Raw genomic sequence first — 25,501 nt, forward strand, 5'->3', positions numbered from 1 at the left:
TGGGGTGGTACTTCTCTGGAGTTACTTGTTACTGGATTTGCAGTAATTACCTCCCTCTGTTCCTAGTCCCTGGAGGAAGCTTGATAACCCTCCCCCCCATGGAGCTTAAATACAATCCCTCGCTCACAAAAATACATATAACATTTATAGAGGCACAAGTTTATGAATAATCCCTGTGCCTACAGTGTCTGGCATATCTCTAAATAATAGTCTTTAGAAGTTTCTACACTTCCAATGTCTCACATCTGTCACTCCTCTGCTTTGCTGTGTCTTACTGTCTGAGGTTATTCTTTCATACGTTGGAAATAAAATACCCAGACAGTGGCCGTAGAGATATGAGGCATGCAACTGACATGGCAGCTGGATCTAGTGTGGAAGAAGATGGACTTGCTCTCCATCTGGGGACACTCTACTTCTGACCTGTATCTTTATCGGGGTGCCTTCCGTAAAGGAGAATGACAGGCGTCTGTTATCACTTGAGCCCACGGCTTTCCTGCCGCCATAGGAAAGGGGTAGAGTTGCTATCAGTATGTTTGGGAATAACACTTTCTAAAATGTTCAAGCAGGTTCTTTCTTTCTTTCTTTAGCAGATGACGCCAAGCCCCCACATCCCCCCACCCTGGAGCCCACGGGACCCGCACCATCCCTGTCTGAGCTGGACTCTCTGCAGGACCCTCCAACGCTCAAACCCATCAGTGAAAGCAAGTCCTTGAACAGACTGCAGAAGCGGATGAAATCGGAGGGCGAGCTCTTCGATAAGAAGGCACTACAGAGGGAGAGCCATGCTTTCCAGCGCTTGCTCAGTGACAATGGGCTGAACGGACTGGCCCTTCAGGCCATGGACGCTCCTGCCAGCCCCCCGTTCAGTGGTGTGGGCAGGCGTACGTCTGTCCTTTTTAAAAAAGCTAAGAATGGGGTGAAGCTGCAGAGGGGCCTGGACTGCCCCCTGGAGAACGGAGAGGATCACAGCCAGAGCGGACAGCTTTCCCCCTCCAGCGCGGAGGGCGAACGACAAGCCCGGAAACGGCTGCGGAGTGGGAGCTGCAGTGCGAGTGATGGCGAGAAATCCCCCAGGCAGTCAGGAGAGACAGGTGACTCCTCTGGGCTTTTCTTCCTCTGGTGTCTGGAGCTAGACTGGGCAGGGCTGCCTGGTCACCACTCTCTTGGCCAGCTGGCACAGCTACCTTTGTAAAGATGGTCTCCAAACTTCCATCGGGTCAACTGCTTCCTTTAGTCACTTGCAAAGGGGTTGTTGAACTGGTTGGTGGGCATCGTAGGACTCCAGTGCTAAATAAATAAGGGAAAACTCTGATTAGGTAGGACTCTACCCAGAGGAATTGCACTCCGGCAGGCAGCCGAGAAGTGGTGGTGGGGTAATAACATGACAGAGTGGCTTGCAAGTGTGCAAGCGTCCCCTTTACTCAACAAAGGCTGCATCTCTTCTTGCACTTCCCAATGAGCCTGGCACTAATATCACAGCAGGTGATTTGTTTACTTTTGAACGCAGTGCTTCTTAGAAGTGTCGGGTTGACACTCCTGGAGAGTGAAGTCCCCAGTAGTGGCTTAGGATTGCATGTTTTCCTGCACTGCCCTCTGCCTTAAAAGCCGAACATGGACGGACCCCCTAGGGTAGAGAGTTCCCTACCACAGCGATGACTTGTTTAGGCCCTGGCATCCCTGCAAGGTGCCTACTGGGAGAACATGATGGGCTAGGGGGCCCTATAGGTTTAGGGGCCTCTGCTCTCCACGGCATGGTATCTGGCATTGGATGAGACATTATTACGTTACTCTTCATTTTAATTAAATTTACAGATGGTCCCAACTGACAAAAACTGGCAAGAAGAGAAAAATAAGAAGGGCCCTTTTAGAGGTTCAAAATGTGGGTAGGAAATACTAAATTAGATCAAATTTAGGATGCTGCCAAGTGTGCGGGAACACCTGAGTGAAAACAATTCAAAGCAGAAATAATGACTGACAGGAGGAAACCTGGAAAGAGATCAGACGGCAAATAAAGTCAATGTGATTTTGGGCTGCATATTCAGAAGCATCACAGGGCAGAGAGATAAGAGTAACCTCTGTTTGTAAGACTTTAGTGAGCTCACACCTGGAATATTGCAATCATTCAAGGACATCTCACAGCCAGAAAGACGTTAACAAATTGGAGCGAGTTTAGAGAAAAGTAATCAGAATGGTGGAATTGACTTATCAGGAAAGATTAAAAGAAATGAGTTGAGTACAGTTTGTCTAAGCAGTGACTCCTTGTTGGGGCACACATGAGAACCATCTACAGATACTTAAAGGACAGAGAAAAAGATTTAAAACTGTCCAAGGTGGGTTAAGGTTTAGCTAAGAGTAAGAGGATGAAATTAAGAAAGAAGAGAAAGTGAGGTAGGATATCAGGACGTTCACTGCTGAACGGGCATTTACTTCTTTTTCCTAGGAGCTGAAATGTTGCTTTTTAGATCCAGTCCCTTCCCCAACTTCAAAACTGGCTGATTTATCTTAATGTTGGGAGTGTGAGTAGCGTACAGAGTTTGCATTACTGCTGAAGCGTATAGGTCAGCATGACCTGTGTTACTAGAACCAGATGTCTCCCGGAAATGTGTTTCTTGTGGCTCAGAGATTGTAGTGACACTGACACAGGCATACGGGTGATCAACTCTGAAGTGTCCCGTTTGTTCCTGTTAGAATTCTGACAGCCTGGTTGGAAACTTGTGTGACCTGGTACCTAGAGCCAGATGCAGTCCAGGTGAAGTCTATGGAGTTGCACCTGCTAACACCAGTACTGAATTTTGCTTCTGGTATCCATGGAATGCATCTCTTATGATGGTGCTCAGCCTCGGAGGGGAACTGTAAGCCCTCACTGGCCATTCACTTTAGGTGTGTCCCTGTCTGTTCTTTGGAGTTTGTGTCTCCTTGTGTCACCATTAAATTAGGCTTGAATAAAGACTGGGAAGGGATCGGTCATTACACAAAGTAAAACTATTTCCCCATGCTTATTTTTCCCCCTACTGTTACTCACACCTTCTTGTCAACTGTTGGAAATGGGCCATCCTGATTATCACTACAAAAGGTTTTTTTTCTCCTGCTGATAATAGCTCACCTTACCTGATTACTCTCGTTATAGTTGGTATGGCAACACCCATTTTTTCATGTTCTATATGTGTATATATATCTTCCTACTGTATTTTCCGCTGCGTGCATCCGATGAAGTGGGTTTTAGCCCACGAAAGCTTATGCTCAAATAAATTTGTTAGTCTCTAAGGTGCCACAAGGACTCCTCGTTCTTTTTGCTGATACAGACTAACACAGCTACCACTCTGAAACCTATGGTTTCATCTGTAAGCTGAAAGATGATCCTACATTTGTGTTTATTTATCAGAGAACACCACGTCCCTGCAATGCGGGTTGTGTTTTGTAGAGTTGATAAATTCTGTAATTGTATAGAATGAAAAACCGGGCAGCTTAGGGAGTGTTTCCAACTTCGGATATTAGAGTTCAGAGGAATAAGTTTAAATATTCCATTTCATTGTTAAAGTGACATTTGAAATGGCCTGAGAGAAAGATGGTAGAGGGAGATTTCGTCTACCTGTGGAGAATTTGCTTCCTTACTCTCTAGCTTATTCAAGTGAACTATGCACTGGAAATCCAGAAATCCAAGGTAGCAGGTTTTATCGAAGGTGACATTTTCTAGATCTCAGATTTGGTTTTCTAGCAAAAAAAACCCCACAATTATCCTTGTGGTTGTTAGTTGTAGCCAGAATGAGTTACCATCAGTGTTCCAGCAGATATGACACCAGACTGGGAGTCAGGATTCTGGGGTTCAGTTCCCAGCTCTGCCACTGACTTTCTGTGTGAAAGTGAGCAAACTACTTTGCCTCTCTCTGCCTCCGTTTCCCCATCCTTAAAGTGGGGTAATATTGCTCAATCACCTTTGTAAAGCACCATAAGACTGATGGGCAAGCTGTTAATCTGAGCTTGAAAATCCTGGGTGCATTGACTAATTGGCACATGTGACAGCCTGATGCTAAAACTGGACTCTTGCTCATTTTCTTTTCAGACAGCCCCAGAAGAAGCAGATGATTTGTTTGCCTCAGCTCTCCTCTGATTCTGCTTTGCTAGTTGTACCCCACGCTGGTCTTCCGTAGGGGCCTCCTTTGTATGAAATGTGGGGGTACTGCTGCTTTACAAGGGAACAGAGGCGAGAGGCCCTGTTTTCACTTTTAGCCTTGGGTCAGACTCAGCAGTCAATCAGTGCTCCCAGGATTTGCGTGTGTCATTCTTCAACCTGTCTAGTGGTCAGTAAATAAAGCACTTCATTTATCCAGAACAGGTGTTTGGTTGTCCAGACAAGAGGCCTTGCCTCCAGTAATCCCAGTGAGTTACAGACGAGCAGGTGCTGGGGAGAGGGAAGGTGGGCAAGAAGTGCTCTCTCATCAACAGTTAGAAACTGATCGGAGAAATGTACCAGTGAGTACGGTGACCACGACCCCTTGTTTGAAGCTAAACCATTGTTCCAAATAGTTAAGGAAAAATGCCGTTTTAGTAGATACCTGTTGGCTGTTGCTGGGTCTGGGGAACTGAGTTTAGCATTCACTTTGCTGTTAAATAAGATATTTTTAAAAAAAAGAGTGGTGGGAATATCTGGCTATCGGTATGATTCGCAGGGTCTAGAGCATTAGGGTGACAGCTCCTGAGCAGGTTGTGGTGTCTCTGGGGCTCCCCCTTCAAGCATCCTTGGGTCCTGGAGAGGCAAACCAGGCCTTTAGGCTGATTCTTTTGTGTCTTCTCAGCAGGAGTGACCAACGGCTTTGGGAAACATACGGAAAGCGGGTCTGACTCGGAGTGCAGCTCTGGCCTTGGCAGTGGGCTGGCATTTGAAGCCTGTAGGTAAGTCCCCTTCGCTGAGTCCTTCCTCAGAATACGTACTGTCTACACACGAACACGAAGCTGGGGTGTAAATCTACCCCATACTAGCTTGCCGTGCACCAAATGTCTGCATGGACCCCACTGCTGCACGCTAAAAGTTCCGTAGGGTGGTTTGATCTATCCCGCTTAGAAATTGAAATGGATCAAAGTGCTCTAGGGACTGACTGCACTGTCAGTGTGAAGCAGTAGGGTCCACACAGACACTTAGTGCATGGTAGATTGGCACCCCAGCTTTTTGCGAACTAAACATTAGTGTAAGTCAGTCCTATATGTTCTTACTGAGTTTCCTTGCCCTTCTCTCTAAGGCAACTTCACCATGTGAAATCCTGTTCAAATTGTTTCTTAACTTCTGTATTAATGTTGGGGCTGAGAGCCAAAAGCCTCCTGCGTCTCCACCCTTTACACTCCAGATATACTTCTCAAGCCAGTTCATAGATCCCAAGACAGCGTTTGATGTTTTAGATGTACTGATGTATAGTAGACTCATGTCACCTGATATGCATGTACATGCTCTAGCCGCTTTTACACAGGTATATCCATTACCAGAGAGCCAAAGTTGGGGAAACATAGATCCCACCTGGTCAGCCCAACCCTCATGAGGTGAAGATGCGCTCCTATCTCTTACCAGCACTGCTGCTCTCTTTCTTCAGAAGTGCTTAGAAGATGTTCTCTTTTCCATTCTGGGCACCTCAGGCAGGACTGACTCGTCTGTAAACTAACCACCCAACCTCCCTTTTTGGCTGAAAAAGTTGACATAGACACAAGTATATATGATATGATTGATATTACTGTTCTGTTTTGGGAGTCTGACCATAGATTCTGTCTGTCACACCGCCCTGCTCACAATTTGAGCACCTCATAGTCATTGATAGATTTTTCCCTCACAACACCCTTGTGAGGTAGGAAGGTAGTGTTCCCATTTTACAGATGGGGAACTGAGAGAGGCTAGATAAGTGTCTTGCCCCAGGTCATACAATTGGTCTGTGTCAGAGCAAAGAACTGAACCCAGGTCTTGTGAGTCCCAGCCCAGAGCCCTAATCACTTTTTCAGGTTGGTGACTTCCTCATTTGAAGTGTAATGTTTTCAGGTAGCAATGATAATGGTGATTATCCAGATCATGCTTGACCTTGAAGGAGGAGATGTGTGAGTGGCGAAGCGAGATTTCCTTTGTTTTAGATTTAATAAAATTTTTTATATCCTCAACATCTCACAACCCCCGATTGTCTTATGTGACACCTTTGGGATCATAACCCACCAGCTGAGAAACACTGCACTAGGCCATCCTTCCTTCCTAAGAAAATACTCATTTAGCCATGCAAGGCTCCGATCCTGCAATTTTATTTGGTCTCTAAGGGCATAAGACTCTCCCCACAAACATGCCTTTTCAGAACTGGGGCTACAACTTAAAACTGATCATGATGGTTTTCCCTTAATAAACTATTCCACTGAGGCACAGAGTCACAGGAACATTTTTAGGATGCAAACTTTGCGCTAGGAGCTACATCGTGTTCCAAAATGTTACCTGTCAACAGATACCTATAATTTTGCTGTTGTAGCTAAGATTTGATTTGTGTTTCAACTATGAACCTGTGTTTAGAGGCGTACAGCTTGTCAACAGAAATTAATTCTGGTCTGAAATTAACATAACCCATTTGAACCCAAGAGCAAACTCGGTCTGGATTTATACATTTCTTTTTTAATAAAAAAGATTCTGAAAAGCAAATTCACACAAATTTCTTAGATGCTCTTGTAACTCACAAATAGGATTGTTTTTAAAGCCCAATTTTGCAGAAAGATAGTCCACAGTACTCACTGATCTTTTGAATTTCTTTGGCAAATATTTCGGAAGGTCTGAGGGAGCAAGCTGTAAAAACAGTCTATAGCCTATGAGCAGAATGTTAGCCATCCCTCTCCCCGCCCCGTCACCACTGCTTATAGGCTGGATTGTGCCCTATCCTCACATGACTGCATTGGAAGGAACACAAAGACACTTTCCTGCACACACACCATGTGTGGCAGGTAAGGGCTGGCCACAATTTCAGGGAGCTTGCGGATTGCTTCTGACTTCCATCCCTGCAGGAGCAAAAGGACAAGGAGGATAGAGGCTTAGCAAAGTAATGGGTCCATCCATGAGGATGGTATTAAGGGGGTGTCATAAATATAAAGGGAAGGGTAAACCCCTTTAAAATCCCTCCAGGCCAGAGAAAAAATCCTCTCACCTGTAAAGGGTTAAGAAGCTAAAGGTAACTTTGCTGGCACCTGACCAAAATGACCAATGAGGAGACAAGATACTGTCAAAAGCTGGGAGGAGGGAGAGAAACAAAGGGTCTGTGTCTGTCTGTATGCTGCTTTTGCCGGGGATAGACCAGGAATGGAGTCTTAGAACTTTAGTAAGTAATCTAGCTAGGTATGTGTTAGATTATGATTTCTTTAAATGGCTGAGAAAAGAACTGTGCTGAATAGAATGACTATTCCTGTCTGTGTGTCTTTTTTGTAACTTAAGGTTTTGCCTAGAGGGATTCTCTATGTTTTGAATCTAATTACCCTGTAAGGTATCTACCATCCTGATTTTACAGAGGGGATTTCTTTACTTCTATTAAAAGTCTTGTAAGAAAACTGAATGCTTTTTCATTGTTCTCAGATCCAAGGGTTTGGGTCTGTGGTCACCCATGCAAATTGGTGAGGATTTTTACCAAACCTTTCCCAGGAAGTGGGGTGCCAGGGTTGGGAGGATTTTGGGGGGAAAGACGTGTCCAAACTACGTTTCCCAGTAAACCCAGTTAGAGTTTGGTGGTGGCAGTGGAGATCCAGGGACAAGGGATAAAATTAATTTGTACCTTGGGGAAGTTTTAACCTAAGCTGGTGAAAGTAAGCTTAGGAGGTTTTCATGCAGGTCCCCACATCTGTACCCTAGAGTTCAGAGTTGGGGAGGAACCTTGACAGGGGGTGTAGTGAGTTACTTCCCACAGCAGATCATAGAATTTTATTGTAGGACTGAAAGGTACCTCGAGAGGTCTTCTAGTCCAGTCCCCTGCACTCATGGCAGGACTAAGTATTATCTAGACCATCCCTGACAGGTGTTTGTCTAACCTGCTCTTAAAAAGCTCCAGTGACAGAGATTCCACAACCTCCTTGGGCAATTTATTCCAGTGCTTAACTACCCTGACAGTTAGGAAGTTTTTCCCAACGTCCAGCCTAAACTGCCCTTGCTGCTATTTAAGCCCATTGCTTCTTGTCCTATCCTCGGACGTTAACAAGAAAAATTTATCTTCCTCCTCCTTGTAAAAACCTTTTATGTATTCGAAAACTGTTATCATGTCCTCTCTCAGTCTTCTTTTCTCCTGACTAAACAAACCCAATTTTTCGATCTTCCCTCATAGGTCATGTTTTCTAGACCTTTAATCATTTTGTTTTCTGTTCTCTAGACTTTCTCTACTTTGTCCACATCTTTCCTGAAATGTGGTGCCCGGAACTGGACACAATACTCCAGTTGAGGCCTAAGCAGAAGAAGAATTACTTCTTGCGTCTTGCTTTCAAAACTCCTGCTAATGCATCCCAGAATGACGTTTGCTTTTTTTGCAAGTGTTGACTGCTGACTCGTATTTAGCTTGTGATCCACTATGACCCCAGCTCCCTTTCCTCAGTACTCCATCGTAGGAAGTCATTTCCCATTTTGTATGTGTGCAACTGATAGTTCTTTCCTAAGTGGACTACTTTGCATTTGTCCTTAATGAATTTCATCCTATTTAATTCAGATCATTTCTATAGTTTGTCCAGATCATTTTGAATTTTAATCCTATCCTCCAAAGCACTTGCAACAACTCGTCTGCAAACTTTAGAAGTGTATTCTCTATACCAGTGGTTCTCAAAGCCAGTCCGCCGCTTGTTCAGAGAAAGGCCCTGGCGGGCCGGACCGGTTTGTTTACCTGCCGCTTCCGCAGGTTCGGCCCCTCGCGGCTCCCACTGGCCACGGTTCGCCGCTCCAGGCCAATGGGGGCTGCAGGAAGTGATGCGGGCCAAGAGACGTGCTGACCGCCCTTCCCGCAGCGGTAAACAAACCGGTCCTGCCCACCAGGGGCTTTCCCTGAACAAGCGGCGGACCAGCTTTGAGAACCACTGCTCTATACCATTATCTAAATCATTGATGAAGTTATTGAACAGAACCAGATCCAGAACTGATCGCTGCGGGACCCCACTTCATATGCCCTTCCAGCTTGACTGAACCACTGATAACTACTGTCTGGGAACGGTTTTCCAACCAGTTTTGCACCCACCTTATAGTAGCTCCATCTAGGTTGTATTTCCCTAGTTTGTTTATGAGAAGATCATGCGAGATAGTATCAAAAGCCTTACTAAAGTCAAGATAGACCACATCTACTGCTTCCCCCCATCTACAAGGCTTGGTACCCTGTCAAAGAAAGCTATCAGATTGGTTTGACGCGATTCATTCTCGACAAAGCCATGCTGTTACTTATCACCTTATTATCTTCCAGGTGTTTGCAAATTCATTGCTTAATTATTTGCTCCATTATCTTTCTGGGTACTGAAGTTAAGCTGACGGGTCTATTCCCCGGGTTGTTCTTATTCTCCTTTTTATAGATGGGCGCTATAGTTGCCCTTTTCCATTCCTCTGGAATCTCTCCTGTCTTCCATGACTTTTTGAAGATAATTGCTAATGGCTCAGATATCTCCTCAGTCAGCTCCTTGAATATTCTAGGACATATTTCATCAGGCCCTGGTGACTTGAAGACATCTAACTTGTCTAAGTAATTTTTAACTTGTTCTTTCCCTATTTTATCCTCTGATCCTACCTCACTTTCACTGTGTTAGACGTTCAATCGCTATTAAACTCTTTTGGAGAAAACTGAAACAAAAAAGTCATTCAACACTTCTGCCATTTCCGCATTTTCTGTTATTGCTTCCCCCCCCACCTCCCCTTTCTGAGTAACCGGCCTACCCTGTCTTTGGTCTTCCTCTTGCTTCTAGTGTATTTGTAGAATGTGTTCTTGTTACCCTTTTTATCTCTAGCTAGTTAAATCTTGGTTTGTGCCTTGGCTTTTCTATTTTTGATCCTGCATACATGTGTTATTTGTTTATATTTATCCTTTGTAATTTGACCTAGGTTCCACTTTTTATAGGACTCTTTTTTGAGTTTCAGATCATTAAAGGATAAGCCAGCGTGGTCTCTTGCCAGACTTCCTATCTTTCCTACGCAGTGGGATAGTTTGCTCTTCTGCCATTGCTAATATCTCTTTGAAAAACTGCCAACTCTCTTGAACTGTTTTTCCCCTTAGACTAGCTTCCCATGCGATCTCATCTACCAACTCCCTGAGTTTACTAAAGTCTGCCTTCTTGAAATCCATTATCTTTACAGGACTGTTTTCCCTCCTACCATTCCTTAGAATTATGAACTCTATCATTTCATGATCACTTTCATCCAAGCTGCCTTCCACTTTCAGATTTTCAGCCATGTCCTCCCCATGTGTCAAATTCAAATCTAGAACAGCCTCTCCCCTAGTAGCTTTCTCCACCTTCAGAAACAAAAAATTGTCTCTCATACATTCCAAGAACTTGTTGGTTAATTGGTGCCCTGCTGTGTTATTTTCTCAACAGATGTCTGGGTAGTTGAAGTCCCCCATCACCACCAGGTCCTGTGCTTTGGATGATTCTGTTAGTTGTTTCAAAAAGCCTCATCCACCTCTTCTTCCTGTAGTAGACCCCTACCATGACATCACCCTTGTTTTATACACCTTTTATCCTTACCCAGAGACCTTCCACAAGTCTATCTCCTATTGCCATCTCAACCTCAGTCCAAGTGTATAAGGCAACATCTCCTGCCTTATTTCCCTGCCTGTCCTTCCTGAGCAAGCTGTACCCTTCTATCCGAATAGTCCAGTCATTTGTATTATCCCACCAAGTCTCTGTGATGCCAGTTATGTCATGGTTGTGTTTATTCACTAGCATTTCTAATTCTTCCTGTTATTTCCCCATACTTCTAGTTCTTCCTGCTTATTCCCCATACTTCTCAGATGTTGAGGGTTGCTGGGTGTCTGGTTTTTGACCAGAATGCCCGGTCGAAAAGGGACCCCGGTGACTCCAGTCAGCACCACTGCCTGGGTTGTTAAAAGTCTAGTTGGCAGTGCAGCAGGGCTAAGGCAGGCTCCCTGCCTGTCATGGCTCTGCACGGCTCCCAGAAGCAGCAGCACGGCCCCCTTCCGACTCCTCGGCGTAGGGGCAGCCAGGGGGTTCGCGCAGTGCCCCCGCCCCAAGTGCCAGCTCTACGGCTCCCATTGGCCAGGAACCACAGCCAATGGAAGCTGTGGGGGCGGTGCCTGAGGATGGGGCAGTGCGCAGAGCCGCCTGGCCACCTCTCCATGTAGGAGCCAGAGGGGGGACATGCTGCTGCTTCTGGGAGCTGCCTGAGGTAAGCGCCGCCTGGAGTCTGCACCCCTGACACACACACACACACTCCCCAACCCCCTGCTCCAGCTCTGATCCCTCTCCTGCCCTCCAAACCCCTCGGTCCCAGCCAGGATCACCTTCCAAACCCCTCATCCCCTGGCCCACCCCAGAGCCTGCATCCGAAGCTGGAGCCCTCACACCCCCTGCACTCCTGCCCCAGCCTGGATCCCCCTCCTGCACCCTGAACCCCTCATTTCTGGTCCTACCCCAGAACCTGCACCCCCAGCCCAGAGCCCATACCTCCTCCCTCAACACCCTGCCTCAACCCAGAGCCCCTTCCCATACTCTGAACCCCTTGGCTCCACCCCCCCAGCCCGGACCCCCCTCCTGCACCCCAAGCCCCTCATCCCTGGCCCCAGCCTAGAGCCCGCCCCCCCCCCCCCCCGGTCAAAGCCTTCACCCCCTCCCACACCCCAACCCCCTGAGCCAGCCCAGTGAAAATGAGCGAGTGAGGGAGGGTGAGGAGAGTGAGCGGCAGAGGGAGGGGGAATGAAGTGAGCAGGGGGCAGGGCCTCAGAGGAGAGGCGGGGTAGGGGGTAGGGCCAGGGTGTTTAGTTTTGTGCAAGTAGAAAGTTGGCAACCCTAGATGTTGTGCCTCTCTGAGGCATAGTGCCTCCAAGTACTCTCCCTGTGAGGTGCACCTTTTCATCAGCCCTTGTAGGGGGCGTCCTGCTAATAATATGATCTAAGTCAGTTTTGCCACTTCTAGTTAGGTTGAGTAGACTCTTGTTCCATATGTCGTCCTGATGAAGCTAATGGGACATCAAAACCAATGGAACTACTCACAGAGTAATTTGCTACTTAGTATCAGAGGGGTAGCCATGTTAGTCTGTATCCACAAAAACAATGAGGAGTCCGGTGGCACCTTAAAAACTAACAGATTTATTTGGGCATAAGCTTTCGTGGGTAAAAAACCCCACTCCTTCAGATGCATGGAGTGAAAATTACAGATACAGGCATAAATATATTGGCACATGAAGAGAAGGGAGTTACCTTACTACTTAGTGTGAGCAAGAGTGGGAGAATTGGGCTCATAATTAGTTCTAATACTGATTAGGTAGATATTTCTGTATCCACTGGAAGTTTCTTAAAGAAGTAAGAATGGTCCAGTGGTCTAAGAACAGGACCAGTGGCCCGGAATTCAGTGTCACTTCACCTTTTTTGCCCGTTTCCGTACCTATAAAATGGAAAAAATGTTACTTGGCTCACAACGGAATTGTAAAGATTAGTTAATGTTTTATAATACACTCTGAAGATGAAAAGTGCTATGTAAATGCTTATTATAATTACAAGTAATTCACATCTCAAAAATGATGTTAGAGTTGTGGGATGCACACAAAACAAGGAGTTGAAAATTAGCCTGATACGTCATGGAAAACATATACAATTATTCTATGTAGGGTCAGTTCTCTTTACTGTTTTAAAATAATTGGTTACTAGGAAATTACTATAATGTTACAAATGAACATTTTCAGCTAGGGAACAAAAATCAAGAGTTACTAAATTCTTCAGCTGTAGGGATACTGTTTTCATAAATGTTCTCGGTAATAAAGAACAAGGAAAAAGAGATCCTGAAAATCTGATACTGGAGCCCTATTGTTTATCCATTAGAATCGGTTTCAAAGAGGTTGGCTACTGTTTTATCCTCCAGTGTCTAAACACAAACCAGGTAAACTTGTTGAGTTTAAGTGTTGTAGATTTGACTCTTAGTGTACACTTCTTTGATGGGTTTCTCCCTCAAGTTCAGCGAGTCTCCTTAACTGCACCCACAAAAATATATCAAAGCAGATATATTGGCAAATTTTACTGGAGCATTTAATGAGACCTGCTGAAAGTAGATCTTTAGTGTTCTTTTCATATCGAGATTGCATCAGTCCAATAATTTCCCTGCATTTTCCAAACAGCTGGAGAATCCGTAACTCTGCTGTGCTTTGTAGTGAAATCTTGCTTTCCCTAACACTCTACTTTTTGTTTCTTTTTAACAGCGGTTTGACTCCTCCCAAACGTAGTCGAGGGAAGCCAGCCCTTTCTCGGGTCCCCTTCTTGGATGGTGTGAATGGAGACTCTGATTACAGCAGCTCAGGTGAGAATAATGTCTACAGAAGAAGCTCTTTGGGGCAGGCACAGTCTGGCACTACGGGTCCTGGTTTGTGATTGGGACTCTGAGGCGTACATATAATAAATAATACTAATAATAAATAATACTAATAAAAGGAGTGCCGTCTCTGAAAATGACTTTATAGCTGTTCACTGTCACTACTTTCCTTGTCAGTGGGTGCCATACATCAGTGTCATGGAGCCACACTCTTCTAATACTACCCAAGGCAATTCTCTGGTTTTCTAGCACACCAGTGATCAGATTCCAATTTCAGGTACGGAGGTCAGTCAGTGGAGTTAGTGCAGATTTACACTACTGGAGCTGAGATCAGAATCTTAACTCTCTACTATACATCTATCCCCTTCTTTATAGCCACTGGACTCTGTCTCCTAGCTCAATGGAAACGATTATTGTCAAGGATATTGTACACTCGGCAAACTGCTGCTGAGATAAGTTTTACAGAGCGAGCCCACTTCTGGGGAAGTTTGAATCTCTGGGAGAGCTCTGTGTGTTTTAACCTCACTTTGGGATAGCAAAAGAAAATATACGTCATATATTTCCCAATCTCACCCTCATTTAGGTCATCCTATGTATGCATTTCTCTGATTCATTCTGACTTCCAATGCAGTCTATAGTCTGCATTCTACAGTATAGTGACTGTTCACCTCGGGCAGAGACTCTCTCACCCTGTGAAATTCACATTAATTAAAACTCCTTCTCAAAAGCCAGGAGCTAGCAGATTAGTCATGTGTCCCCCATGTGGAACTTTTGCAGCCTTGGCTATGATAAAAATGGTAGCTAATCTTATTCCATCAACCTGAGCTAGACATTCCCTGCAGGGATTAAGCAGCCAGATACGTGACAGCAGAATAGCCTGCGTGTTTGTACTCCATTGAAAAAAATCCTGCTGTCTGAACAGTGGTGCAGATTCATCCATAGTGTAACTTCAGTGATTTCAGTAGAGATTCACTAGGGGTGGATTTAACCCGTTATAATTTTATTCTGGGGTTTACAGGGTCAAATTAATCTCTGATGATTTGGTTTTAGGGGAGCTACACCAATTTACTCTAGAACTGAATCTGATCAGTGTTTCTATGTGAAAGGTGTCTCTTGATTCAGGCATGTGGTTGGGGTTGCAATTTAGGCTATGAGAAGGGAGTTGTGGTGACCCTATGAATTAAGAGGCTCTGATCTTGCAAGCCTGACTATATATATTACCATAGCATTAATAAGGCTGGGCTTTTGCCATGGGACCCATCGATTACGAGATCTTCCGTGAGTGTTTTGTGGGGGTTGTTTTGTTTTAATGTTCACAACTTTTGATATTGTAGAGGTTTTCGTGGCTTAGGTGGTAAAATAGATGAATAAACCTCACTGTGAGGTGCACAGTAAAACCATGGGCTGTGTGATTGGCTGGAAGCCCAGCCACACCACCGTGGCAACACAAAGAAGTAGCGTATAAAACAACATCTTAAATGGAGGAGACTGTGTCTAGTTGGTAGAGCTGGTAACTGGTAGGTAGAACCCCTGGATTCTCCTCCTAGCTCTGCCACTGAGTTGCTGTGCCATCTAGGGCAAGTCACTTCAACTCTCTGTGCCAGAGTTTCTGCAGTTTTATAATGCGGGTTAATATTTCTGTAATGAAATCATCAGTGCAGGATTATCATTCCTGTGTCTTTTGCCTCCGGTATGAGTGCCGTGAGAAACTCCCCAGCTCTTAAGACTTTTGACCCTCTGAAGCACCTCTGCCGTTGTTTGACGGCTCTGGACCATTGAGTATCCAACCTCAAGTATCTCAAGTCATTTTGGCTGGTTCCTTTCAACAGCAGGAAGCAAGAACTCCCCTAAATCCTGCATTGCATATAAAAACACAACTAAGGACGTAACATGATGATTACCTGTTCTGTTCATTCCCTCTGGGGCACCTGGCATTGGCCACTCTCGGAAGACAGGATACTGGGCCAGATGGATCTTTGGTCTGACCCGGTATGGCTATTCTTATGGTCTCATCTATACAACCATTAATTTTACGGCAAGCTGGGATGTGAATCTACCCCGCACTAGACTGCTGTGGACTAATTGTCCGCGTGGACCCTGCTGATGTGCATTAACAGTTATTTAGTGTGCTTTGATCTAGTCCCGTTTCAAAGATGACTAGATCAAAGAGCATTAATTAAACATTAATGTGCGTCAGCAGGGTGCGCACAGATGGCTGGTCTGTGGTAGGCTAGTGCGGCATAGATTCGTGTCCCAGCTTGCTGCAAACCAGTTGATCATGAAGACAAGCCTAATATTCCTCTTTTCTCTCCTTTCAAAAAATTAAAAAGGGGTCAAACCTCATCTTTCCCCAAAGCACTTCTTGTTATGAATGGAATTCACCCCTGCACTAAAGTGACACTTAAACCCGATTTTGAAGGTTGAAGTGGTGTGAAATGCTTTGAGCCTGCTCTTTGCACAAGAGTGAACGTCACCCGTTATTTGTACTGGTGTTTACAAAAGTATCCCCTGCTTTGGTGACTCTTCTGTTCAGAACTATTCCAGCTGTCGTCACGCTACATGCACTACTGTTATCACCCAGTGACTCTTCTGAAAAAATTCAGTGACAAAGTCCTGCTTAGAAGTCACATAGGGCTTGATTTTCTGAGGTGTTGAGCCCCCACAACTGCCGTTGAAGTCAGCTACAGGTCTTAGCATTCCCTTTTTCTCAACCGTTATGTTTTTTAGATGTGTGTGTTTCTAAATCACCAAACTGAGCTTTTAATAAAACCTTAACTGAAGCACTGCTGTTAAATATGTTGTATTGGGAAATGAGATCAGGAGGAAAAGCACTTATCGCCTTCTCAGCTGTTCTTTGCTCGCCTTTCCCCGATGTTGCGAGAGCTGTACTGGGGACCCTGCTGAGCCACGCCCGAGTGTTTCAGGATTTGGAGGAGCTGGAGCAGTTTTACTATTAGGGAAGTAACGATTTATAAAATATTGTTGGTCTGGGGCCAAGCAGGGCTGCAGTGGCATCCCGGAGGCACAGCCATGTGCATTTTGCATCAGAAGAGAGCAAGGTTGGCATGGGACCAGTGAGACCCACCTCGTGTCTGGCTGGGGAAATTCCAGGACCATCTTTTTGTTCCGTGCTTGTACAGCCTCTAGCAGAGTGGGGTCCTGGACCAGGACTCAGGCTCCTAGCACTACGGTAATACAAATAATAATAATAATTAATAAATAATAATCATCTCCAAACAACTGACCTTATAGTCGCAGGTGGACAGATCCCAGTCTCCAACTTCCAAGCCCTGAGTCATGAAGCCAGATTGTCCAGCACAGTAATTAAAATAGATTAGCCCAGGAGGGGGAGCTCTCATTGCACCACCCCAAGAGGAAGGGGTACTGTGTGGGACTGCTCCTTACTCAAGGCATGGAGAGGAGGTGGAGACCCTTCCTGCTTACTTTACGCCCTGCTCTGCATGAGGGTGTGAATCAACTCTGTTTCTGGTGTTGCACAACAACATAGAGCCTTGGAGCAGGGACATGGGGTGGCAGCAGAAGGCAAAAACAAGTGACTTTTCATTTTGCGTCATCCCTCCATCAGGAAAATGGGGTTGATTATAAAATGGATGTAGCCGCACACGTACTAGTGGTGACGTGGATCTGTTTGAGGGGTAAAAGGTGGGGCGGATGTAGGTTTATTTTGAACACAGTGAAATTTCAGCTGTGCACTTACCACATAGCAAGGAGGTTTAAAAAAGCAAGCCAGGAATTCTGCTCATGTATTTTAGCCACCACAGCAGTCTCATCTGCATTAGCCGGTTGCTTTGGAGAACGTGTGAGCTGGTGTGTCTGAGTTCGTAGACAGAGATGTTTCTTCTGTTCCCTACTTCTCTATATTAATGCTCAGGCACTTCTAAGTCGTGTTTCTTTGTGACCCCTTAGGCAGAAACCTCCTGATGCCGTTTGAGAGCCATGCTGAACTGGAACCTTTGGAGCTCGTGTGGGCAAAGTGTCGAGGCTATCCGTCCTACCCTGCCTTGGTAAGTACACCTGTCGCACAGGGTCCTCCCTTGCTGTAGCAGCAAGGTTAGCAACGCAGAGTCCAGTGCTGGGGGTGCAGCGTAGCCAGTTAGAAAAGAGAAACTTCCTCCTGTTCACGTAATGCTTGGTTCTTTCCTTCGCACTGTCAACTGCCATTTTGCTCATTGTTTCAGACCATTGGGAAAATGTTGCAAAACATAAATCTGTTGGTGCCAAAAAATGAGCACTTTCTTCTCCTATCTTGCTCACTGTTCTGGCGCATTGCGAGAGCTATCTGTGCTGTTGGCCACATGAAACATGCAGGTGCAGTTACACACTTTGCTTGCATAATTTCTGCATTCACACATGTAGATTCCTAACGGGCCATTTGCATGTGCAGATACCCAATGAATGGGTACAATTACAATAATTGCATGTGCAAATTAGCTATGCTGTTGCATGCACATTTTTGCGCCAAGCCTTAGGCACCTGGCCTTTTGAACAACACTCCCTTAGTACCTTTCGAGATGGGTGCACAGGCTGTTGCTAAGAAATCCATAAACTGGCATCAGGGATTTAAAGGAAAAGTGCTAGAGTTCATGGTCTAAGACAATGAACACCGCTATTGCTAAAAAGTGTAGTTAGCACTGTGTTTTACAAGCATTATTTAAATAACCAATAAAGAGAGAATTCTGACATAAGTTTGAACAGGAGCCAGATAAGCAGTAAGTGTGATTCTACTCTTCACAGTTTCTGCTGACTAGAACAAAGACGTCTCTCAAGAAGCTGATCTTTTTGTTCCCCTTGTCTGTGTAATTTCCCAGTATGGCTACCACTTGTGCATCTGCATTGTTGGGAGTGCTAGGATAGACACAAAGCTGATGGTAGCTGGTTACCCTTTGACCCCTTTGATGGAAAATTGTAGGAAATAAAAGCTATTGTAGACAAAGGCATGGAAAGTACAAAGGCGCCATCAACTCTGGTGAAACAGCAGAGTTTTAACACCATGCTTGAGCGTAACCAGGGTTTATACTTGTTTGTGGCCAAACAGAATTCCATCACTGTTTGGCCAGTTACTGTAGACAGGACCAAACTATGCTAGAATGGTATTCATAAACCATGTTCCTAGCCCAGGTAGGAGCCCAAGGTAGAGAACAATTGTTCTGTGCCATCCCAGTTTGGCCACAAGCAGAGTTTAGACTGTGTTGAAGCTTGGTTTTTAAATGGTTATATCAGTATAGACAGAGTCTTATGTCATGTTTGAAACAGGGCACAATCTGCTGTGCTGATAAAGAGTGTTTTCAAATTCGTCCAGCTGGCCAGTGTCAGAGCCCAACTGGTCAACCAAGCCAGTAGGATGCATCTCTGCGCCCAGGTCGGAAAGCACAGAAGACTGGACCTGGTTTCATATCTGGTTTCTGCAGTTTCATCTACCCCATCTGACTTCAAGTAAATGTTGGCACACTGGCATATCTGCTTTATGCAGAAAGAATTGATACATCTACTTTTAGATCTGCCCTAAATGACTGCATTTTTGTCCAGAGTACCCCCGGGTCTGGCACTGCCTGTCAACACTTCTGAAATACTGGACCGGATTCTCATTTAGTACCAGTGTAAATTCAGAAGTAACTCCACTGAAGTCCATGGAGTTGCAGCTGGGTAACACTGGCATGAGTGAGATCAACTTATGCCTATTGGATGTAATAATCTTGTCACATTTACTGTGTGAACTTAGGGGGAAAGCCCTCTTTAAATAATAAAATACTGGATTTATACTGAGTTATTGGCTACCAAAAAAGTATATATTAAAATACAGTATTGTGACAGTGCCTAACTCAATGCTGTATGTTCATGTCCTTTCCCTTTCAACATTAGCCTCTTGGCTGGAGACCTTTATGGGTCTCCCACAATACTGCATACGCCCTAGAGACAAAGCCGCTTCTACGAAGGCTCTATGCAGAGCGTTACTCAAATGGAGCAGGAGGGTGCCTCTTGCTTATATGCCATAGGTTACTTTAACTATCTAGCTTGGACATACTGCAAGAGAGAGAGTATAGATAAGCTATGCTTTCTCTGCTTTTCTTCAGGGCTTCATGTTTAGCATAATAGGACCTTGATCCTGACCAGAGCCTCTGATTTCTACTGTAATATAAATATGAAATTATAATCATAATGACTATCTAACTATCTTAGGTACTTGTATGGCTCCCATTGACCATTTCAGTCCTGACTGATATCCCATGTAAACTCACTGGCTTCAGACTGCATTTAGCTTGGCTATAAAGTTGTTTCATCTCTGGTGCTGAGCAAGTCGGGAGCCCGTCTATTAGCACAAATGTCTTTTGCATTGGGAAATCCCATGTCTGCCATCAAAAGTCTGAACTCTTCTGCACGCACTCGCATCCTCTTCCTCCCTCCTGTTCCCTGCAGGTTCCCTCCCCCCGGTGCCTTTTTGCTCAGGCAGTGCAGAGCAGGGCTGTGCTCTTAGGCTGAACTTGCAGGAGTCTTCCTGTGGTGGGGCTTTCGAAATACTGATCCGTGCGCCTCAACTGTCTCTCCAGATAATTGATCCCAAGATGCCGCGCGAGGGCCTCCTTCACAACGGAGTCCCCATCCCTGTCCCTCCCCTGGATGTTTTGAAGTTGGGGGAGCAGAAACAGACAGAGGCAGGAGAAAAGCTCTTCCTTGTCCTATTCTTTGACAACAAGAGAACCTGGTGAGTGAACAGACATCGTGGGATGGGCTGCCCAGAAGGAAGATTTAACATTATTAAGGCAGATTTAAGGTGGAGCATTTTTAAAGACAAAGCAGTCGCAAAAATCTCCTTGAAGGGGTTTGCACACCTCTCCCTTGCCCGAATGCATGACAGTGGGGTCTCCTGCTTACATGATCAGCAGCTGGAAGAGGCATTTATTTGCACAATGGCCTTCCTCCAGGGTCACAGGATGCTTTTACAGGAAAAATACTGAATTGTATCGAGAACTAATTTTACAGTCAAAATCAGCAGCCAATAAAAAGTGCCTTTTGTTCTGAAAGCTGAGGCAGACCGTGCATCCAGTTCTACCGTTGTAGAGAAAGTTTGCTGAAATCTCTAGGTCAGCATTTTCAAAACGTTAGACTTATTCCATATTTAGACACCTAAACAAGCAGCCACATTTTTCAGAGATGCTGAGTGCCTACAGTTTCCAGGTCAGGCTATTTGTTGAAGTTCCATATTACAGATTTTAGGAACCTATCATAAGGCATCCAAGTGCAATTTTTGTGCCTAGCTCTCAAGGACTTTATCGTTTGATCTCAGACAGACTAAATACCCTCCTGATCGTGGCCTCAGTGGAGGACCAGGTTTATATGGTAGCAAAAGACCGATCAGATATAATAAGCCCCAAGCCAATGAAGTGCTTTGAAAATAAGCAAGAAAGCCTTGAAATCCATATGTGAAGCAATGTAAAGATTGTAAAACTGGAGCGACACCTGGGAGAGACAAGGCGGGTGAGCTAATATCTTTTAGTGGACCAGGTTCTGTGAGTGAAAGAGACAAGCTATCGAGGTACACAGAGCTCTTCTTCAGGTTTCTGGAGAAGTTGGTCCACTAAAAGATATTACATAACCCACCTTGTCTCTCTCATGTCTTGGGACCAATACACTACAACAACACTGCAGACGTCCTGGGAGAGAGGTGAGTACCTATAATGATGCTGATCGCCGTACCCTCAAGGAGCTGAATTAGTGAATCAGGAGGTCCCACAAGGAAAGAGGAACTGACTGTGCAGGTAAAAGTCACATGGTAGGTAATATCCATGTGCACTTCAGATCACTGTTTCAAAGAGCTTACACTCTGAACAAAGTAGACACAGAGTAGACAAATACACTAGGGAACCCAGAAGAGATAATGAATAGGATTTTTCTTTCTTCTTTTATTATTAACTCTCCTCTGGCATTGCAAAATGGAATGAGGCTAGGCTTTTCAAAGGAGCCTAAGGGAATTAGACATCCACATTCCATTTCAGTGAGCTCCGAACTCCCTTAGGCATGGTCTGCAATACACAGGTCGACGTAAGGCAGCTCATGTTGGCCTGCTTACGTCAATGTCTACACTACAGCCTTGTCCTGTCGATGTAAGTGGTATACTACACCGACATAGTGACTCCATCCACAAGAGGCATAGCACAGGGATTCTCAAGCTTCATTGCACTGTATGAATGTAGCTTTCTGCAAAGCTAGAGAGATTTTAGCCCTTAGCCTTGAAAGGGCTGGAAGTCTCGGTGGCCCTGGGCCATTGGCCATTCTTTCCCATCTGCCCTCTCTCCATTTCTCTCGGTGACAGGGTTTTTGGTATTCTGCTTGGATTGCAGGCAATGGCTTCCGCGGGACAAAGTTCTTCCCCTTGGGGTGGACGACACAGTGGACAAGCTAAAGATGATGGAGGGCCGAAAAACCAGCATCCGCAAGTCCGTCCAGGTGGCGTACGACCGAGCAATGATCCACATGAGCCGCGTCCGGGGAGACCACCCCTTTGTCACGTCAAATTATCTGTAGAGAGTCGGAAATGCCCACTCTGCCCCATTTTTTCAGACCCAGTGCTTGCACCTGTTGGCACGGTGGACCTTGCCATGCACAGAACGGTAGGGGATTCCTCCCTGCCTGGGGGAGCGTGATGGGGCGTCTGATGTGCTCTTTTGTGTTCCTGTGAGAGATGCACTATGCCTAGCAGTGTAAGAAGCTCCTATAAAGTACCTTGATTCGTGCCAAAAAGCCTGTCCGGATTCTTTCTGAATGTGTCTCATTGAAGAGCCGGCAGGAGAGGAAGTGATCTATTAGGCTGGACCACAAGAAAGAAGCTGGTGAAGTGTGGGGGGGGGAGTCTGATGGTTGGACATCACGCCCCACACCTCTTGGGTTTTTAGTCTGCAGCCAGCTCTGAGTAATTCTCTGGAATCCATCACCATTGTAAATAAACCAGTACCCTTTAGTGGAACTCCTGCTGGACTGTCTTGTGCCAAATTTACAATAACCATCACTGGACTTTTTTAATTTCATTTTTTAAATGACATTGGTTGCCCCATAGCGTTAACAAATTTGCAGCCTACTGTTATTGTTATGACTCTCATGCCTATGTATATATAATATGTTTTCATGGTAGGTTTTCACCACAACTAGAAAAGACTGAGATCATATTTTGATAACTCTCCCTTTCTCCTTACGCACACATGCACAAATGCACAGAGCTTTAAATATAAAAAACAAGTCCCCTAATTTTATTTTTTATTTTTATGTGTGTGTGACCTAGACATTTATAGTCAATAGTTTCATGCGTAAATTTCAATTTCAGTGACTATGTGACAATTCCAAGAACATGTTCTTCATATTGCATCTTAACAGAGTATTGAGTCTGGGCAAGAAAACGTCTTTTATGTTTTTTTAACCTAATTTTGGAAGTGTCTAATCAGCTGGAGCAGCTTGACAGACACTAACGTTGATCAGGGCGGGAGGAAGACACGCCCTGTGGTGTCGTTTTATGCGTGTTCAGTTTAAAATAACTAGTTGGAATGTCAGACCCCCCAATTCTTCTCTGCCCTTATTTTTTCACGGACTGTCTTTTTAAAGTTTTCCTCCAGCTTGGTTTGGACTGAATTAAAGCTGTGACTGGATTTCTGCTAGCTGGAGCACATAACCATTTCACCCGTTCACATCTCTTCCCTGCTCTGTGGGTCTCTAGCATTTGCGATCCGTTCCAAACAAAAAACAAAAAACAAAAACCCAGCTCTGCAGAGAACCCTGTTTTACTGCTTTTCTATTGCAAAACCAGGGACAGCTAATGTTTGAAAGCTGATGACAAAACTTTTCTTTTCTATTAGCCAAGGATTCATCATTTCTCTTATCTGTTCTATTGTGGGGGGTTTTTTTTCCTTTTAAATTTTAAGAACCAAAGGTGCAGATTCAAGATTGCAGACAGAATATCACCCTTTCGCTTTTTAACTCAATCCTTTTTTATTATTTTAACTTTTTCATACTAAAGAGAATGTGGGGAGAAAATAATAATAAATGGGGGGGGGATCACTGCCATTTCTACTTGGTCTACTTTTTTAAAGTACCACTTCTTATACATTGGGACATGGAACCACACCTTAAGGAAAATACCTGTATAAAGACGGGGTATAAGATTTTGTAAAAATAATAATAATCCCTAAAGAGTGTGGAAGGGAAGGAAGTTGTGTACATAGTTGTAAAATATCGTTCTAAATTATTCAGGCCTATTGTCACCATTCTTGAAAGTCCTCAGTTGTGTTGCTGGGTCTTTTTGTATGCACACAGTATAATTTATTTAAAGGAACATACACTTTTTCCAGATAGTATCTCAGCTGTGGACTTGTGACCTGTGTATAACTGTTTTAAGATCTTGGGGGCAGGGTGGGGGATTTGTTTTGTTTTGTTTCCTTTTTTTTTTTTTTTTATGACATTTTAGAATTTTAATTGGCTAATATCCTGCTGTTGCTACGGGACCTAAACGTTACTGTCAGTCTGCTGTAAAGCACAGATTGCTCTATTTATTGTAGAAAGTGAGTTTATTTGCTTTCTAGAATTGTTTATATCAGATGGTATAAGAGAGGTAATAAGAAAATCTATGCTTGTAAAGAAAAAAAATGCTAATTTTACCTACTATAATCTGACTGTCTGAAACTCTATTTTCTCTCTGAGAAATAAATGTTCTAATGTAAAATCTGTGGTTGGGTTGTCCTGGCGTGTTCAGACTTTTGAAGACTTCTTTCCCACCCGCCGCCAGCCCGCTGGGATGAGAAACAAGCAAGACACCTAACGAGAGCTTTTTGATCTCCTGCATTACCAGATGACAGTGGAGGTGAGGACTCTCCTTTTGCATCTACTTCTTCCTCCTGTTAGTGTCAGGACCACATCTTGAAGAGCAGTCCTCTTCTGCAGAGTGCTTACTGACAAGCAGAGTAAGGTCTCTCTGATATCTGAGGAGCAGCTCCTTGGTTCCTCCAGGTCCCTTGCTAATTACCCGCTGCTATGGTTTGTTTTCCTTTATCCTCTGTATTGCCATAGAATGAATGGCTCCATGTGGGATGTATTGCTGTAAACAATGAAAATAGTCCTACAGAGGAAGTGAAATTCACCCCCGGGCAGAGGACCAATGCAAGGCCTATGTACCACTGAAGTCTCACTTAAACCCTGAGCCCCGATCCTGCGGTCCTTCATTGATTTTAGAGGGACTGAGCATGAGTGCAGACAGTCTTCCTGTTTGTATCTCATTGCAGGATCGGGGCCTAACAGCTTAAGTGGGACTTAAACGGTCCACATGATGTTGGCACTCCGCCCATTGGTGAATTTAACCCCTTGGTCTGAGGTGTCTGCTTCCTGGGCTGGCTTGAAGGTGTCTCTGTTCATCTGCTTTTCTTATTCCTAAGGCTCACTGTAGCGCTGGTCTGGCCTTGCAGCCTCCTTGCTCTTGAGAAAGAATAACTGCTCCGAGGCTTGTGACAAACACCTGCTTTTCATCTGCTCACATTATAGACGAAATCTCACCCGTTGCTAGTTTTTAAAGCCTCATCTCACTTCCACCAGTGCACGTCAGGAGTGATTCTACTGTAGTCGATGGATTGATATTTGGCATAGAGCTGTTGCAAATGAGAGGAGAATTGAACCCTTATTTTCCTGTCTCCTGAAACGCCAGGCAGCGAGGAATACGACCTCCCACTCCTACCAGCAGATGGAGACAAGAACAAATAAAACATGCCATTGGTTCACTCTAACGGGAAACCGTAAGTACCAGCTGCGCAGACCTGCCGGATCTGTTCTTTCCTGGCTTCCAGCAGGTGAAGGTTTTCTGACCAGCTCAGCTAGGGTATTAAAGTTCTTTTTTCAGTTGGTTCTTCAGCACATTCTTTCCTAATCCTTTTAAGCCATGTGGCTTCTTTGCTTTTAAACCTGCTTGGGCTTTCACCTCAAATTCCTTTTTATATAGGAATATAAAAAACATGGGTTTAAGATCTG

General features: G+C 44.7%; 1 protein-coding gene across 5 annotated transcripts in view; it reads left to right on the forward strand.

Annotated features, from left to right (window-relative positions):
- BRPF3 (bromodomain and PHD finger containing 3) overlaps positions 1-24,209 on the forward strand; it is a 49,201-nt gene extending 24,992 nt beyond the window's left edge. Inside the window, exons 8-13 of one of the 5 annotated variants that reach the window (XM_075122106.1) lie at positions 567-1,091; positions 4,794-4,890; positions 13,377-13,474; positions 17,414-17,511; positions 20,053-20,207; positions 21,844-24,209. In XM_075122106.1, the coding sequence (XP_074978207.1) occupies positions 567-1,091; positions 4,794-4,890; positions 13,377-13,474; positions 17,414-17,511; positions 20,053-20,207; positions 21,844-22,027 (1,157 nt within the window). In that variant the 3' untranslated portion in view covers positions 22,028-24,209. The remainder of the gene's footprint in view (positions 1-566; positions 1,092-4,793; positions 4,891-13,376; positions 13,475-17,413; positions 17,512-20,052; positions 20,208-21,843) is intronic. The other 4 variants (XM_075122107.1, XM_048826491.2, XM_048826493.2 and 1 more) reach the window with 4 other exon arrangements.
- The last annotated feature ends 1,292 nt before the right edge of the window (positions 24,210-25,501 follow it).

This window comes from Caretta caretta, chromosome 21 (genome assembly GCF_965140235.1).
Source record: "Caretta caretta isolate rCarCar2 chromosome 21, rCarCar1.hap1, whole genome shotgun sequence".
NCBI lineage: Eukaryota > Metazoa > Chordata > Testudines > Cheloniidae > Caretta > Caretta caretta.